The 18,693-nt window shown below is 35.4% G+C and overlaps 1 protein-coding gene, 1 non-coding gene and 1 pseudogene across 2 annotated transcripts; 1 reads left to right on the top strand and 2 right to left on the bottom strand.

Moving 5' to 3' along the window:
* Positions 1-1,881: 1,881 nt before the first annotated feature.
* Positions 1,882-11,676, bottom strand: LOC147522577 (uncharacterized). The gene is made up of 10 exons (XM_086568035.1): positions 11,527-11,676; positions 9,522-9,560; positions 8,252-8,993; positions 7,982-8,160; positions 4,775-5,600; positions 4,588-4,658; positions 4,338-4,426; positions 3,945-4,150; positions 3,503-3,845; positions 1,882-2,284 (listed from the first exon to the last, which is right to left on the bottom strand). The coding sequence occupies exons 1-10, from the start codon at positions 11,674-11,676 to the stop codon at positions 1,882-1,884; spliced, it is 3,048 nt and encodes a 1,015-aa protein (XP_086424161.1).
* A 2,809-nt stretch (positions 11,677-14,485) lies between these two features.
* Positions 14,486-17,628, bottom strand: LOC147522575 (putative receptor-like protein kinase At1g30570; annotated as a pseudogene).
* LOC147522576 (U5 spliceosomal RNA) lies at positions 15,660-15,775 on the top strand. Its single transcript, XR_015206436.1, has one exon. It is a non-coding gene; the product is annotated as a U5 spliceosomal RNA (small nuclear RNA).
* Positions 17,629-18,693: the final 1,065 nt, after the last annotated feature.

Here is an 18,693-nt window from a genome sequence, read left to right as displayed (position 1 = left end):
TTACAACAATTGACCAGATGACTCAAACTGAAATATACCCCTCACACTTTTAACTTAAACCTAAAAGTCATAAAATTACTAACAAGATGACTCATATAAACTGTGTTCAACAGAAGTAGGCAATGTGACAGCATAGCACTGACGAACTTTCGACTAGGCGTAAAACATTAACAGATTAACTAGCTAGTTTTATAATGAACATCATTATATGCTTGGTCTGAGTTAAATGTCATCAAGATGGCTCATGGAATTCAAATATTGCATGCAAATTACCCGAATCACAACCAAAACTAAACTCACATACATGGTCTGATTCTAAGAATATATAAAAACAAGAGCAAGAATAGGAGTAAAAACAATGACCCATTTATCCCTACATTAAAGTATATTAAAGACCATGTGATCTTGATCATTGTGGATGATCAAGTTTGTTTGTTGGGCACATATTATAATTTGTGAACTCAATGATAAGACATCCAAGTATAATATTTTTCATAATGGCCTCTATATATTCATATACAGTCAAGAATTCATTCAAAAGTACATACAAGATATAAGATTCTATAACTTGATTATACCTTTGCAAGATTTCTCACCTCCACCTATTTTGGATCACTATATTAACTGGAATCACATCACATGCATGCATACTAAACTAACTTACATCGACACATGCATTAACTTCGAACATACAAGTCTAGCTAAATATCCAAATCCTAAAGCCTAAACTATATAATTTTGGGACCATATAATTTTAAGATATAAAGGTAGATCAGTTACTTTCCAATTAAGTACAGAATCAAAATTTATGCCTTGATCTGTTATGGTGTAGTGCAATCTCATTCTATTATCCAAAGATATGTATAAACCGGTACCAATATTGCTTGAAGAGTATAATAAGCAGTGTTCATCAGTTCAATAGTTATATTCATATCAAGTCATCAGAAATCTTGTGATAGTTTTCAGTAGACTCATTAGAGACGTTGATTCTTACTCACTCATCAGACTCAATCACTATCCATCTTGTAAGGACAACATAGATTGGGCATCAAACAAAGAACTGAAACCAATCAAATGGGTATTCTTAAGCAATGAATGCAACAAAAGATGATAATTTTACAGTTATAGTTACATTCAAAATATAGATATAAACAAAATTATATATTTACTTTTATTCTATTTTCAATTAGACAAAAGGACTGTTAATTTCAAATAAAATGAAGCAGTACCATGTAAATTCAAGCAAGTAAGCAATAAAAAATTCACCTTTGAAGCAAGAAAAATCGAATTATATTGGTATTGACCCTAGTTTCGCAATGGATTCCCTACCGAAAATAGACAATTCAAAAGTGAGAGATGAGTGATAGTTGAAGAACGAAAACCCTAGAAAACGAAGAGGATGGTGAATGGATACTTACTAAATTGAGCGACAGTGAGAAAGAATTAGAGGAGATTGAACAGTGGCATCAAGAGAGAAGATTGAGTAGCGACAGACAAGAAGTGTTTTCCGGTTTGAGAAGATTGAGTAGGCGACAGAAGTAAAGGAAACCCAAGTTTAGAGGAAGAGAGTGTTATGTTTTATGGTTTGAGGAAATAATAGATGTGCGCGTTTTTTTGTTCTTTTCCCTCTCACGAAATTTCGAAGTGTTTTGGTTTTTTAAATTTGCAACTTTTTTCACACGGTTTGGTCCAATTATAAAGTGTTGCGAACTAATTTTAGAAATCCTTTTGAATTAATGTAACACTTAACGACATTCTTAATGGTTATAAAGCGTAGGTGGCTTACCAACGGCAAAAAAGTGTTACAAAGCCAAAAAGGTGTGTGTTACAAATATTCTATTATGGTGTAGTGGTAGCAAGTTCAAGCTCAGCATAACTGAACTACCTTGGAGGTTTCCCAAATACAGGAGCCTTGTGCTGACATATTGAATACAATGGGGGCGGTCCAGGAGGTGCACTTCTGGATAATGACACCGCTTCTCTGACATTACCACCAAACTCAACATCCTGCCTATAGTTGAGTCTTCCAAGTCCTTCACTGTCAAGTTTTGAGAATTTCTCCACCAAAGCTTTGGCTGTGGAAGAATGAATGTTCTTAAGCCTTTGCGAGCTTTCATCAGAACTTTTTAACGATGAGTGGCTTGAACTAAGAATTTCGTCCATCCATGGTTGAAAACTTAGACCAGTTGAAGGTGGACTTAGATCTTCACTATCCGTGTTTGAGCAACTATCATCCAGATTCCTGCATTCTTTTGAAGCTAATGAATCTTCTTTTTTTACGTCTCTACTTATTTCCGGGATGAAAAATGAAAAAATGTCTTGTCTCCGATTTCAGAAACAAAAATCAATGTGAATGCGGCAGTGAAACCTGACTTTGCATTTGCTTCTAAGATTGCTGAAGGACTCCCTTTTCCAAAAGCAATCAGCGAAAATGCTAGAGCACATCCAAGTAATACAATAACTATGGAAACAAAATATGGAACTTGTATGAGAGGTTTCTCCGGTTTAGATATATCTTTAGCAGGAAGAGTGCCCTTCTGGTTGTCGCGACAATCAATCTCCGATTTTAGTTCAATGAAAGACTGTTAGGATTTTGGAAAATAAAATACTGAAGATCATCCCTAAAATCTCCGAAATTTAGAAGTGAGGGCGAGTTCCATTCTTAATTTTCATATGTATTAGGTCTTATAAATATATGGGCCGAACCTTGCTTATGGGGTTTAAGCCATTTGGGTATTGGTCGCAGTTTTTTATTTTCTATTTTTTCATTTAAGGGTGGCTAGTCTACAAACCACTGCGCACCCTATTTCATTTCTATTTAATCTAATCTTTTAGATGGTCTTTTTCTAACTAATTAACTTAATTAAGAGGTATATTAATAATAACACTTCTAGAAGTCACATTATAAGTGATTTTGAAAACTTGGCAAAGTCACTTTTAAAGTGATGTTGAATACATAGATATTACATCACTTTATAAGTGACACGGTGAGTGACAACACCTTTAGAGAGTGATGTTGAATACATATATATTACATCACTTTATAAGTGACACAGTGAGTGATGTAAAAAAGTGTTACTACATCACTATCACGACATCACTAATTAAAATGATGTTGTACAACTCTACTACATCAGCTTCTGAAATAAGTGATGTTAAAAAAAATTGTGATAATTATTACATCACATGCTGAGAAAAGTGATGTCATAGTTTTCTTATGATATCACTTCACTGAAAGTGATGTAAAGTTAGCGATGTTATATGTCATATTTGTTGTAGTGTCTAAAACCCACTTGCTAAAGTCTTCTATAGAGCTAACTGTTTTAGGGTCTACTATGTCATTTTGTAATCTCATGTTTTAAGTCAGATGAAAGACTTTACATTCTTCCCAGATTTTGGACCTGTCAAATATAGATAAAGATGGTAAAAAAAATAAATTGTTCAAGGTTACTAAGCAAATTATTTGATAAAATTGTGTTTTTTGATATATCCAAAATCGTACCTATTTATTGAAGCGTCAACAATGTCACCTCTTTTACCCCTTGGAATAACTGGCAAAATTTGTCTAAAGTCACCACCCATTAGAAATGTTTTGCCACCAAAACGTTTGGTTTCTTCATCCATTATGTCTTTTAAAGTTCTATTAACAGCTTCAAAACCGTGCCTATGAGTTATTGGTGCTTCATCCCATAAAATAAGATCGGCTTTCTGTATGAGCTTGGCCAGTGCTTCATGTTTTGAGATGTTGCAAGTTGAATCTTCATTGGTAGGAATTTGAATATTAAACCTCGAATGTGCTGTTCGGCCTTCTGGTAAAAGGAGTGATGCTATTCCTGAAGAAGCAACTGCAAGTACAATTTTACCTTCTGATCTCAACTTTGAAATGATAGTCTAGTACAAATACGTTTTTCCAGTTCCACCGCTGCCATAAACGAAAAATACACCTCCATTCTGTGAATATACTGCTTCTGTAACTGATTGGAAAACTTCCCGCTTCTCAGTATTAAAGGCTTCATGCAATTTAACGTATTCATCACGTAATGCACAACAGTTATAGTCAAGTTCTTCTACAATTATTTTATTCCCAGTTGGTATTTGGTCCTTCATATCTGGAAATGGAAAGTCCTTCACAGTTGCCAAAGTTTTTCCTCTTTTGAGCATGATATTTTCAATCTCACACAGTGTAATTTTTTATTTTCTCTTCTAATAAATTCAATGTCTGATTCCCATTGTTTCTTCTATATCGATATAAGATGTCTTCTCCAAGAGCATGATGATGTTTTTCCCATAATTTTTTAGGAAATGATATCTCGCACTTCAACATTAATGTCACAAACAGTTCACGTAACGCTTTAGGGCTTTGAAATCCGCTGGCCTCTTTCAGAGCATCATCCCACTTGATGTCATCATCAAGCAAACCTAGTGCCTGACAGGTAAATTTAATTTAATAATATATATATACTTATTTATATACATATGCATAAAAAAGATGTGCTAAATGAAATCAAATAATATACATGCATAATAGATGTGTCTCTGATTATGAAAAGCTTTTAAATTTTTTGGAGCATTCATTTTATAAGTTACCTGACATGCCGCTTTGAAAGTAGGATAAGTAGTTCCATTTAATGTTCTGATCTCTTCAAAGCTTCTAGGCCCTTTCACAATATTAAGCAATATACACAAGTAAAATCTTTCTCCTGATGTAGGGTGAGCATAGTAGACACGACCGATTTTTTTTTACCACCACCTTTTCTTGGAGTCCACTCTTTACTTTTGGTTTGCCAACCCCATTTAGTGGGAAAATCCATATAAGTAAGTTCTCTAGCAGACGGGTACATGGCATTTGCTTTAAGCCACTCTGTAAACTTTGTCTTTGATACATTCTCGCGCTCTATGACTTCTTTTAGTAGATCTTTATCACTGTAATAGACCATTTGCTCTCCTTCAAGATGGAATGGCAACCTTTCTACGCTTGGGTTTCTGTATTGAATTTCAAAATTCAATAACCTCCAGCATGCTTCAGAAGCAGAAAGATAACGACAATCAAGAAAATGTTCAACTTCGTCTACATCTCTAATGGTTTGTTTCCCTGTGCCTACATCTGTTGCGACATTTTCGACAATAATAGCAGTGGCTCTGTCTTTGCCCTTGTTAATATACTTGAAAAAATATTTGATCGACCTCGCCTTATTACAGTGCTCAACATTTATGTGTGCTTGAAATTTCACACACAAATCGACATTATGTGGTATCACCCACCTATTGTCCAGTTCTTCAGTTTTATCAAAAACTTTAACCATGACTTTACGACCATTGTTTCTTCTCCTATAAACGGTGAAGTCATTATGATCAATAGAAGTCTCACTGCAAAAGGCCTTAGGATAGTGTCTAGAGCACTTATTTTCCAACATACATGGCGAGTTTGAATTTAAATCTCCACAGGGCCCATGTATCATAAACTGTGTGATTGCTTCATATGCAACTTTATCTTCTGGGTCTGGAAGCTCTGCCGATATTAACTTATTGATCTGAGCAGGGGTCTTTGGCTTGGCACCATTATCCAAGAAAAGCAATATATGAGCATGTGGTAAACCCCTCTTCAGAAACTCTATTGTGTATATTGTTGCATAACAAAAGTTGGAAAGTATTATTTCTCTGGCATAGTCAAAACTTGGAAAAACAAATTGAGTGGAAACTTTGGTGTACAAAAGAATATTATTATTGCTTCGGAATAGATTATATGCGCGTCTGTGTTATTTTTTCAACTTTGAATTCTCTTGTAGAATTTAGAGAGATGAACGTATCAAAGCAAAATATGGAATTACTCCTGATCTTGAAGTACTTGGCATCCTTCATACAGTTCATAGGAACAAAGGGGTACTCAAATTTAAATTTCTTTCTATAGTATGTTTGTAACCATATATAGAATACAAAGTGATTTGTGTATACCGTCCATATTACTGGCATGGCTTAGTGATTATTATGATGGTCATGTTAGTTTTGAATTCATTGTACCTTTAGGATTTACTTGTGAATTAGAGATCGGTGCGAGTCCGGGTTTTCTCATTACAAACAAAATTAGTTAGCAAATTTGTCTAACAAATATTTGAAAGTCGCACATTAGGAAACTTAGGAAATACCATTCTTTGGGGTTATTTGAAATCCGGTCTTTTTCTTAAAACTACATTATTGGTAAGGTTATTGCTTGCTAGTGTGTCGGCTGTCTTCTTTGAACTTTGGTGCTTGTTGTATCTCTAGTGAAAGTCATGGCAATTGAGGCTGACTCTGTGTTAATTTAGGATGGAAATGAAGTTTTCTTTAGGATCAAAAAGAAGTACTCAGAGGAAACCGATGATCGCATAATTGTGATCGCCAATCTGTCGAAGTTCAATTCAATTGCCTTCTGTTTGATGGTCGTCGTCTTAGAGGAGAGCAAACTCCAGATGAGGTATCTATTTTTCTATCACGTGTACTTCATTTTAATCCAATTCATCAGCTTCATTTCTGTGTGTTTAACCTTTGAGCTTGATTGTTGATATTACAGCTTGAAATGGAGGATGGTGATGAGATTGATGCAATGCTGTACCAAATAGGTGGATTCACAGCCAACTTTGTAGGCTAATCGACTACATCTGTAATAGGGTTGGGAGAGGTGAAAAGGTGGGGGGCTATATATTATGTAAGGTTTCAATCAATGCTAAAACGTGTTGAAGTAATGTTCCAGTGTCTCTCATACTTCAACATGTGTTTGTAGTTTTCTTTAGGCTTTAGTTATCGGTTTTACTCTGATTCTCTAATGGTGTTTTTAGATAAGTTGTTAAATGTACTGTGTGAACTCTTAATTCTGTTTGTTATGGATTAGACAATGTTCAATGTTTAGAAGGAGTGATTATTGACTGACGCAGCAACAAATAATATGGCTGTCAGTTGGGATGGCTCAACTGTTTTAAGTTTCTAGTATGTCCCAACCTTTCTCCTTCCTCTTTTCTCATCTCCTAACTTCTCTTTTTACCAGAAACTCCTAATCGTTGTCCCCAATTCTTTGATAACCAACCAACCTCCTTCACTGCCGATACTTCATTCCATTTTCAGCTCATTTGGTTTACTGATCTCTAGTTCAGGACGGACTAAAAATCTGGGAGGTAAAGTTTCTAGGACCTGGGTAGAGGTGTTTAAAAATTTCAGTACAATAGAAAAAACTAAACTTTTCTAATAATGGTATTAATGCGAGGAACTATGTTGCTTTCTGAACTCTCCTTCAGTAGTCTCGTCTTGAGATTACTATCTGTAACATGCAGGAATATTTTTACCTAGTTTTTCATATTTATTTGTTGTTTAGATCAGTTGTTTTAATTGCTCTTCCTCTAAAAGTAATTGTTAACAGTGAGCTGAATTGTCAATTCCCCACACATAAGAACCTAATGTAGTTGTGTAGTTCAGCTAAATATTATCGCTTTACACTTTTACTTCTTAATGGTCTTTTCTTTGTGTCCAATTTCCACAAACACAAAAGCGACAGTTTGTGTGCTGTTTGTGTCATGAGACGCCGCAGAAGGGAACGTGAGATGAATGCTAAAGTTGTTGAAAATAGAATTGAAATAAGTAATGGAAACGTGTCTAAGGAGTTCAAACAAGAGGTATGCAGTAAGTTTCTTTTATTTATGCCACCAACTGATGTCTTACTAAACTGGTAGATTTGAAAATCTATAGTAGGTGCAAACTGACTCTTTGAACTATAAAACTCTTTCTTCATTCTAAGTTTCCCATTATTCAAAATATTTTTGGGTTAATTATGTATGAACCACTATTATTGAAATGTATATATACATGTTCGTTAATCCCAAATGGAACTACGCTTATGCATTTTATAAATTATAGGCAAAATAATTAAACAAAAAGTCTGACCTACCCAAGCTTTACCGAAATGTTTACGCCGTTGCAAATCAGTCATTAACTCGTGCAGTTTTATTTCGAATACCCGAGCAACAATTTCAGGGGCATCTTCAGGTTTTAGTCCCTTAGAAACCTTGTCCAATGCCATTTGAATTTCAGGCCATTTGGGGTTGTAAGTAAATGTGGTGAAAATATCAGGAATTCCAGCCCATCTGGAAATGGCTATGGCATCCTGATAATTTTGAACCATATATCTTGGACCACCTATAAAAGACAATGGTAAAACTAATCATTTGTCATTATATATTCATTTTCAAAGGTTGCAAGTGAGCATTTGGGATTTGATTGAACTTACCTGTAAAAGACGATGGTAAAACTAATCGCCTACCAACAGTTGCAGGTTTAGTGTCCCCAGAAACAACAGCATCAACCAAACCTTGGTATAGTTCAGCACGAATCGTATGTTGGTTATTTCTAACCCACGAAAGCCTCATTTCCTCAGAAGCAGTGTATGCATCAACCCAAAATTGTTGCTTCAATCGACCACCTCTAAATATTGTTAGTCCTTCATTTGTTGTCATTTGCATTCTAAAAGCATAATACTCTCTCATGGTAACATGTTGTCTCTTACCAACTTTACTACCATTTTTGTATTTGATTTTAGGTCTATACCCATCAGCTCCATCAAGAAATAAGAGAGGGTATTGCATTGACATAAAACTTGGAAAAGTCTCATCGATCCTCTTCAAGTCGTATCCTTTCTTGTCAACAACAACGTCACGGTGACCTTGAGATTCATCTCCATTACCAACAATGAGACCAGCTACCTCATTAGAAGTTGGCATGTTGTATACTCTTCCGTCAGTCTGTCTTGTACTAATGAGTCTTATACTAACATCAACGATTTCAGATTCTGTAAATCTATCTCTGGCCATTCTGTAACTCTCAGCTATTATGTTGTTTTCATTTAACATTTCAATGAGTCCTGCTATAATGTTTGGATCCAACGACTTTTTCTTTTCAATCTTTTTACTAAAAGAGTTCAATCTGTTTTGCACTTCATTAGTTGTATCATATACCAAATTTAGGAATCTGACCTGGCGTAAAGAACAAAAACGAAATTAACAGGTAAAGGACATGTAATCACAAAATTATTAAGAAAAATCAAATGTCAAATTATTTTTTGCATTGTTCATTAAAGAAAATTATACATACCAAAACAATCTAATATTTTGCACTTCATTTGCTGTATATATGTATAACTGACCAAATTTAAAAGCTAACCTGGAATTGGTAGCAAGGTTCCAATTTTGTGATGATTTCGCTTAATCGATCTTATAAACATATGGCCCCTTTCCGTTGTTTATTTTTTTTATCAACCACTCCTCCAGTTGATGTGAAAGCAAACATCGAGTTATACGCCCGTATATTTTCTCTATAATTTGTTGACCTTGTACCACTTTCATAATCTAGTAGTTGGTTTAGGAAGGGAGGTGCATCAGCCAGAACAAGAAGTTGAACTTTTCCATGTAGGCAACATATTCCAAACTGTGGTTTTTTGGTTTGTCTTGTTCCCCCAACCCTTTCTTCATACAATAATATTGCTCCACAAAAAGAACACACACAGGTTGGTTCTCCAAAATTCCATGCTTCTTGAAAATTTCCTGTGTAAAAAAATAACAAAATAACACACAGTTAAAATTTTTACATTCTAAATATCAAAATAACATATATTTAGATTCTTACTTGTATGTTCACTTTCTCCAAGCATCATGTCTTCATATGAATTGCTTTCTTCATCACCATTTGATTCACATCCACTGATTTGTGAATATTAATCATCATCTCTGAGCGAATCAAAACAATTTCTTTTTCTCTTGAGGTCTGTTTTTTTTATGGGAATTTCTTTCATTAAATCCTTCTTTAACTGATTTTGCAAATCACCAACACCTAGAGGTCTATTCCTCTTTTTTTTCTAAAGAAGACATCCGATTAGATCGATTAAATTTACATTCTTCTTTACTTAGTACTGGAGTACTAAGAATTGATTTTTTTGCCGAACAATCTTCAGGGTCAGATACGTTTGTTCTTGATCTTCTTGTAGCTCTAGGTTTAGTTATACCATGTGCTGCTCTGGCACTATTTGTAGTACGCTTTGTTGTCCCTCTTGCAACCATATTAGAACTGTAAGTTGCATAAGACATAAAATTATTATAAGAACTACTAAAATTTACTAAAACAAATATAATAGCTATCAATAAAAGCAAGAGGCATTGTAAAGACTTTGTGTATGTAATGCGTCAAAGCGGGCTATGTTATATCTGACCCAAAGCAACAAAATAATGTCAAAGAGGCTTTAGTCCTACTTTCTACCCTTGATGCCTAGGCATCCCTGAACAGTATCGTGGCATTTCTAAGTCCCCATCTCCAAGCAAAAAAAAAATCGAATCAAACATAACATAAACAGTAAGAAGAGTACCTGATTTGGTGAACAATGTACAGGTTTTGGTTGAGTATGGTAATAGGTTTTTGGTTGAATATGTATAAGTGAATAGTAGATTATGGAGAATTAAGCAAATCTAGGGAGGTATTTATAATTATTTAGCATTTCTTTTTTTTTAGGAGTTGCTTCAATTACTACGTGATTTGTATAGATATAGGAGATAAGGCATGATTTCGCAGGAGGCTCAATTACTACGTAATTTGTATATATCTTAAATTAGATTTTTTTTTTCCAATTATCTAGAAGTTATTGTATTGTGTGTGTACATATACAACTCTTAGTCCAGAGGACAAAAGATAATTCCTAAGGAGCATTATCAAACTAGTTTTTTAGTTAGGCAATCGGCCTTGGTTTACTTGCTAGGTCTGCTGAAAATCTCCATCACCACAGCAGTTGTGAGTGAACCTTATTTGTAATATTCGTCCTTTTTCTAAAACAAACAAACAACGTGAATTAATTGTGAACTCTTATACTGGAGTCCTACCAAAGCATGAAAGCTTAGGAAAAGGAAGAATGAAAATTATACGTTCACCTAGGAGTCGAGGACATTCAATCATTATTTGCATTTTTGGGATGTACTATCAGTATCGCTAATAAGGTGAATCTCTTATAAACGCTTACATGCTGCTTCGAGTTGGACCATAAGATTACTCTTTTCCCTCTCCCAACATGGGAGATCTTCATCATAATTTGTTTTCTCTTGCTTCACTATTTTATTAGCCTCAGGTACACTATTATCCGTCTTTGACTCCCGCACTGGATGTTCACGTTGACTCTGTACTTAGTTCTAATTTTGCTTACATCTTTGTTCATCATGGTGAGCCTGTTCAATGTGAAAGAGTCTTAACAACTAATCTCATTTCATCATGGTTTGGACTATCTGAAGAAATAATTATAGAGGGAATGCTATATTACAATCCTTTTCTCCCTTCTAGCCAATCCATGGAAACATAAATACATATAGAAAGTATCATTGTACAATTTGTTTTTCAAAATTGAAACTTCAAAGCTCAAGTAGAAGAAAATTATAAAACTACAATGGAAAACTAAAACTTCGGCCTCTATATGGACAAAACAGAACAATTACTGCTTACATATTTTCAACTTGATTTGCTCAACTCAATTACCACTACACTAATGTTGTCCTTACTACCCCGAGCCATTGCCAACTCAGCCAGGACTGCTGCTGCTTCAGCAGCATCACTTTCCTTAGTGGAATTTGCAAATGTTCTCCCAATTTGACCATTTCGACAATGCCTTACAACCTGGCAAGCCATCTCATTTGACATAACATCCTATAAACCGTCGCTTGCTAATATGACAAACTCGTCTGTCTCCATTCGCTCTGTTATGCTGACCTCCGGTACATAAATCACATACGGTTTAAAGTACTAATCGCCTACATTCATAATATTTAGATCTTAATTACGTTCAGAAGATAGCATAAACAGCAGGAAGTAAGACTAATTCCATTTCTTAAAGGATAAATCATTGGACATACCTATGGATCGAGAAGTAGCAAGCACTCCTAGTACTATATAGACATTCCAATTTATGACTCTTCCACCAGCGGCTTCTACTCTTTCCATTTCATCTGGTCTATCAGGCTGCAGAAAGATGTTTCCCATGATTGGAGTTAAAAACTGGTAAATAGTTCACAAAATAAACACACATTTTATTTTCAAAGTGAAAAGTTTTACATGATGCATCAAAATCTAATAGTCCACAATGGAATCACGATGCCTTATCAGAAGCTAGCATCGGATGCATCGATCGTGAAGGAGATAGAATCTGATTTACAGGGGTGGTTGTAATTAGAGCATCAGATGCATCAATCGTGAGAAGCTAGCATGCATTTATTCCTTCTAATAGTATGATTGCCATAATGTGACAAAACGTTGAACAGGTTGCAGAGAAATCTGAATTTCCTTATCAGTGCGACGGAGTCCAAGTAAGTGACAGATGTTGTTCCAAAATTTGTTGTTTTAATCTTTTGTCCCTGGCTCAAGACCTTAAGATCTCCCTTTTAGCCCTGGTTTAAATAAATTTCCATTATTAAGAATGCTACAAACAATTAGTCTTGAATCAAAGAGTATATTTTGAATCAAAAAGCTGAAGGAGCTATAATCACTTTACTGCAACACCTTATGCTAGTTTCCATTAGATGGTTTTTTAGTTTTACTTTTTCTTTCAAATGTCACTGATTGCAGAGTTCTTCCTACTTGAGGCTGATTATCCTAGTGTCTGGAAAGAGGTGCTGAGAGGCTCTAGAGCTTATTTCTTTGTTTTTAAGGACGGATAGGTCAAAAGAATCTGCAACTGGAGATGCAACTAATAAGAACACATCACAGAGAGACCACAATTATGGAAGAGGACGCGGTAGACCGCCTAGACCGCCCACAACATATTCTCAAAGGGTTGGTGGACCTTTACGTACTCAAAATACCAGTTCACACCATAATGAACCCAAAGGCTCCAGGAGTCATCCTTACAGTTCTGTAGTTCGTAATGAACCCGGAGACTCCAAGAGTCATCCTTACAGTTCTGTAGTTCGTACTGAACCTGGAGGCTCTAGGAGTGATCCTTACAGTTCTGTAGTTTGTACTATTGCCCACATCCTAGAAAGTGGTGGTTTCACTGCAGGTAAAGGACGTCCATTACTCTATGCTACTACTGTTGAAACGGGTAATGCAGAAGGATCTACCACGTTACCTCAAATTGGAACACAGAATGCTCCTCACAAAGGAGGGGTTAATTAAGAAGGATATACCAATTCATCACGTTCTGGTGGAATAGGCAATGCTTCAATCCAATATATGAGCTCAAATACTAAGATTCTGTTAAACGAAGATAAAGGACAAACCTTAGCACCCCGGTTTGGTGCTCTTAGAGATGGTCACGGAATTCCACCACTCAATGCTACTACTCTTGCAACTGACTACCAAACTGAGGTGCTAATAAGGTTTGACCTTGTGCAGATGCAAGTATCCCGCGTATTAAAGCTATTTTACCCATAAGAGAGTGAGAGTTCACACTTTTCTTGTTTCAGGATAACTTTCATATGGTTGGATGAATATGTTAAAATATGAACTGTTTAGGGCTTTACGCTTACTATTTGTCCATAATTCATGATGCTTAAAATCATACCTGCAAGTATGTGTAACTGTTGCAAATGTTGATAATGAGGAATATGACATCCTGGTGAATGCTCTACGACAGATTGACCAGAATAGTGTATTTGCATCCGAAATAACCACTCCACAGGTTGGTGCTCAAAGCAACGAAACACTGGTCCTGACACTGACGCACTTTCACGTCAGTTCGTTGCTGAACATAGGAACAACAATGTGGTAATACTTTAATGAAAAATCATATAAAAACAATTGAATTCGAGCACGTAAAAAATAGAATCTCTAACACTTAAATCGAACAAAAAAACACCAATTTCAACCAAACAAATAGAAACGAAACCTAAACATAAAGTTGTTCACTAAGGGGATTTCTCAGGAACCATGTTTGGCACATTGTGGGTGAGTAAGGGTCATCTTGTGGGGTCTTTTCTCGACGGAGGGACCAAAGAGGAGTATGAGGCAATAGCACATTAATTTGGAATAGAATCAAAATACTGATACATTAAACCACTGGGAAAACAAAAATTGAAAATACAAAGAATATAAAAACCTATGAAAATTGAAGAATGGAAATCGAAACCCAAATCCATTGATTAAAGACTATCTAATACCTAAGTTGTAACTTTTCGCTCCAAGATATTCTACGTTGTGGCAACCCATAATGTATTCTTCTGAAATTTCAAAACAGAAAACACAATTGGAACAATCAATACTATGGACGGTTCTGTTTGGCTCAAACTGGCCATTAACAAAACTAAATGTCAAATGGGAGAAATTGCAAAAAAAGAAAAGCAAATTATAGCTAGATGCCTTAAGCCCGCACAGTTAGTTCAGGCACAAACCATGATTTGAGTAAAATAGCCCAAACACATCTAATATATATAACGTGTTAAGATGACGAACCTTTATGCCGTTATAATTTCTATGCTCAGAAACATAAATAACTTCCAACGCTCCGTGCAATCTTGCAGCTAGCATGTCCGAAGGCCTGTAAGATTTCACCCATTGTCGGTCAATTCTTTCTCTCATCAGCAAGACATTTCTCTACTATTTCTCCAAAAATTTTCAACGAATCAAGTGAGTACCCTTCAAGATGTCGATCCACAATAGTTTCTAGTTCTCCCTGTCGTTGCCATCGGACTACCCATTATGTAAGGTTTATCTGATCTTTCGGTAGGCTTGGATTGATAGTAGGTCGAGCACACATAACTTCAAACAACACCACACCAAATGAATATACATCAGACTTCTTGGTCAATTGTTGCCTACGGAAGTATTCTGGATCAAGATATCCGAAGCTTCCCTTTACTGCAGCACTCACATGAGTATGATCAAGTGCAGGACCATCCTTTGACAACCCGAGATCTGCCATCTTTGCAACACAACTCTCATCTAATAGAATATTTGTCGTCTTAACATCATATCCCTGTGAATTATACCCGCCTCTACCCCTCGTATGAAGGTAATAGAGACCCCGAGCAACAGTTATACATGCATCTAATCTTTGCCTCCACGTCAAAGGAGGAAGATCACTGCCAAACAGGTAAATATTTTAGCTACTCATTATTTTATAATAATAAGGACATCATTCTTATACCTTCACACATAAAATCTAGGATGCTACGCAAATAAACACAATTACACAAATAAGATGATGACATTTAAAAAACAAAATCAACAGTATCTTTTGCAGGGAACTCCGAGGATTTAATTTCAGTTAAATCTCAAGTAATTAAACTCTTGTGTGCGAATTTGTTTTATCAAACTCTGACCAAACAATCAGCTACTCTACCTCAATAATCCAACCATGTGTAGGAAAATTTGATGCAACTTTCAAGTCCAGTGCACTCTAGACTTGGATATTTCATTGGGGGGCAGTGTTTTGTGAGTAGTCCATCGACACCTAAACCTGTTGGGCTCCCACGACGACCCAAACTTATTATGAGAACTTCATTTTAGGGTCTAAGACCAGGGTTAGGTCAGGTTATAGATTTCAACTCAACCTCACTGCTGCAAAATCAGGTACACGTTAAAGCTTTTAGTCCCATATCAAGCAAATGAAACTATGAAAGGTTTGAGCCAAGAACCACTTATGTAAAGTTGCAGCCAAGAAAGGTCTAAACACAGGCAGTTGCCCGATGAGCATAGAGTGAACTATTCTTTCACCTTTTACTAAAGAATACCATGTACTTGTCGTATAAAGCAGAATACTCCTATTTTTGAAGGGATTTCCTTTCAGAATCCCACCAACTCAAGCTAAAATGTTGCTAATGGAGAAGTGTTTATATGCAACTTTAAGTGCTTTGATGTTGCTAGTGTGTGAGATCAATGGAATTATTTTGCAATTGTTTTATGAAAACTCATAAACTGCAGATAATGTGATAAACATGTGTGGGTACACAAACATTGTCTCACTGATAGTCGATCACCCCTCTTTGGGGTCATGGACATTTCAGTTGTAATCAACTAAGTCGAATTAACCTCTCCTTAGTCCTTTTCTCACTTCATGAATTAGTCGTGATCAACTAAGAGACATGATCAATTGTATTGAGCAAAAAGAAAAAATTACAATTCACTTCTTGCAGCATCCCCATGGATACGACATACAAAAAAGAAGTCCGTTGATAATAATGATTCTAGCCATGGAGGAACCAACATTGAGTACGCCTAGATGAACCAAATAAACACACAAAAATGCATGAATTGAGACAATGTGGACTAACAGTACAAACTAAGAAAAAAATTGTATAAGTAGGCCAACAACACTTACCATTATCAAAGACCAAGTGTGTGGTTAAGCTAAGTTCTTGAAGCAATGCTAATGATCAATTGACACTAGTTGAAGACATGAGAGAAAGAGAGAGATTTGTAGACCCTTCTAAGTCTACAAACCCATAAATCCATAATACACAGTCAGAAACAACAACAGAGTGCTTAAGAAGGTACGGCTTATGAGAATTCCATGAGATACGATAGACTTTATCTAGTATGTTCAATATTTACCTGAGTAAACCACTTATGAAATCTTGCAGCATTATCTGTCGGCTCACCATTGCCATATCTAAAAATTTAGGCAAAATCGTGTATGTGCACCTCAATTAGTAAATTAAAAATGACATTTGGAATGGAAAAAAAAAAGAATGCAATTTCATCAAAAAATTAGCACAATAAGGATTTAAGCTTACGTGGCCACCATGAAAAATGCCAACGTCTCTTTCTTTAATTTCTCCTCATATATATCATCATTAATTAGCTGCATAATCATCCTAACGAAAATACACATAATTAAAGAATGACATGCCAAACTTTTAACAGATTTGACATCCCATAAAGATAGAAAAAATACATGTAAGACATACTAGGTCAACTACTTTGACAACTGTTTTTTCATACCTAGCCTTAATCTCTTCTACCAATGCCTGTCACAAAAAGTGATTCAACAACATATACATAGTATTATTCTTATTTTTTATGAACAAACTTGGAAGTGATTGGTAATAGAGAATGAAGATGGTTGTGAACTTAAATCAAATATATCATTCTACTAACAATCATAACCTATACTAACATTCTCCATTTTTGGATTGGATAAATCGAACAAAAAAACACCAATTTCAACCAAACAAACAGAACCAAACCTAAACAGAAAGTTGTTCACTATGGGGATTTCTCAAGAAGCACGTTTGGCGCATTGTGGGTGAGTAAGGGTCATCTTGTGGGGTCTTTTCTCGACGGAGGGACCAAAGGGGAGTATGAGGCAATAGCACATTAATTTGGAATAGAATCAAAACACTGATACGTTAAACCACTGGGAAAACAAAAAAATGAAAATACAAAGAATATAAAAACCTATGAAAATTGAAGAATGGAAATCGAAACCCAAATCCATTGATTAAAGACTATCTAATACCTAAGTTGTAACTTTTGATAGTGAGACAAAAGAAAAATTGTCCTTACCTATGATGACTGTGATATCAGTGCTTCGTCTCGTATGTCTCTGATCGATTTTGTTATTACCTTGAATCCTGATTTATTTGACAGATCAATAGGAGTTTCATATAAATTAAATCCTGGAGGATCAATTAGAAAACAGACCATTTAATTTGAATCTAACTTATACTAAACCCATCCTAAGAACGGAAGTCCCAATTGATCACTAAAAAAGTTCCAACTAATCTTAACCAATATAGGGTAAACCACAAAAAACTGATAAAGTACCTCAACTGTTGTTTCAATCAATTGGATCCCAAACGTCCTGTTGAATAGCCGAGAGAAGTTGTTACACAGGTGATGCCAAATAATCAATCAAGTCCATGTCGTACATGTGAAGCACCTATTCCTCACAAATCACTGGTAAAAAAAATGCAAAAGTTTAAAAAATAACAACATAGTAGAATAAAGACCAAATCCAAACTTAATATATGTTTTGTAGTATCGATGGGCAACTAATCAATACTCAAACAGACAACAGTATGATCAAAATCTTTTGGCCAAGATACTAACCACACGATTATCTATGAGTTTTTGCATTTATGGTATGACTACACAAAATTTAAAGCTTCGGCGCAACTATTAACCGTCAAACTAATTTATTAGTAGAACTAATTAGATTTTAGAACTTCAAATTTTCAGACACAAAGTCAAATAAAGAATCAAACATGTAGGAAATCAATTAGGTGCAACAAAATAATTCGGAACTCTAAAGTTAAGTGAAGGAATACAAAACCAAGAAATTCTAATAAAAAAAAGACCCAATTAAGATTGAGGGTTTAAATACCCGTATATGGGGAAGAGCTTATAACAGAAGGCTTCAAGCTGGGCTGGGATCATGAAAGTTGATCATACTAACGGAAAGAAGCACAACTGAAGGTAGAGTATGATCGAGGTTCTTTCCGCTGCTAGAATGCAAGTAATGAGAAACCATGTCCTTCTCTTGTCTCAAACACATTTGAATCTTCAACATGTACTCTGCACAGGAATCTTCTTCAATCTATTTAGTGTCCTTCCCATCATAATCAGCAGAAGTGCCACCAAGAAAGGCCGCTTCAAAGTCGTTTGCATAGCAATATATCCATTACGCCCATCCTAATTTCAATGAAGATATCCAAAACGTTCTTCCACAATGCAACATGTGTTCACTGTGTGTTTCTGGGATAGATGGCA

The sequence above is a fragment of the Coptis chinensis genome, chromosome 1 (assembly GCF_015680905.1).
Source record: "Coptis chinensis isolate HL-2020 chromosome 1, ASM1568090v1, whole genome shotgun sequence".
In the NCBI taxonomy this organism is placed as follows: Eukaryota; Viridiplantae; Streptophyta; class Magnoliopsida; order Ranunculales; family Ranunculaceae; genus Coptis; species Coptis chinensis.
Note: the sequence above shows the minus strand (reverse complement) of the source record. Positions and strands in the feature narration are given on the sequence as shown.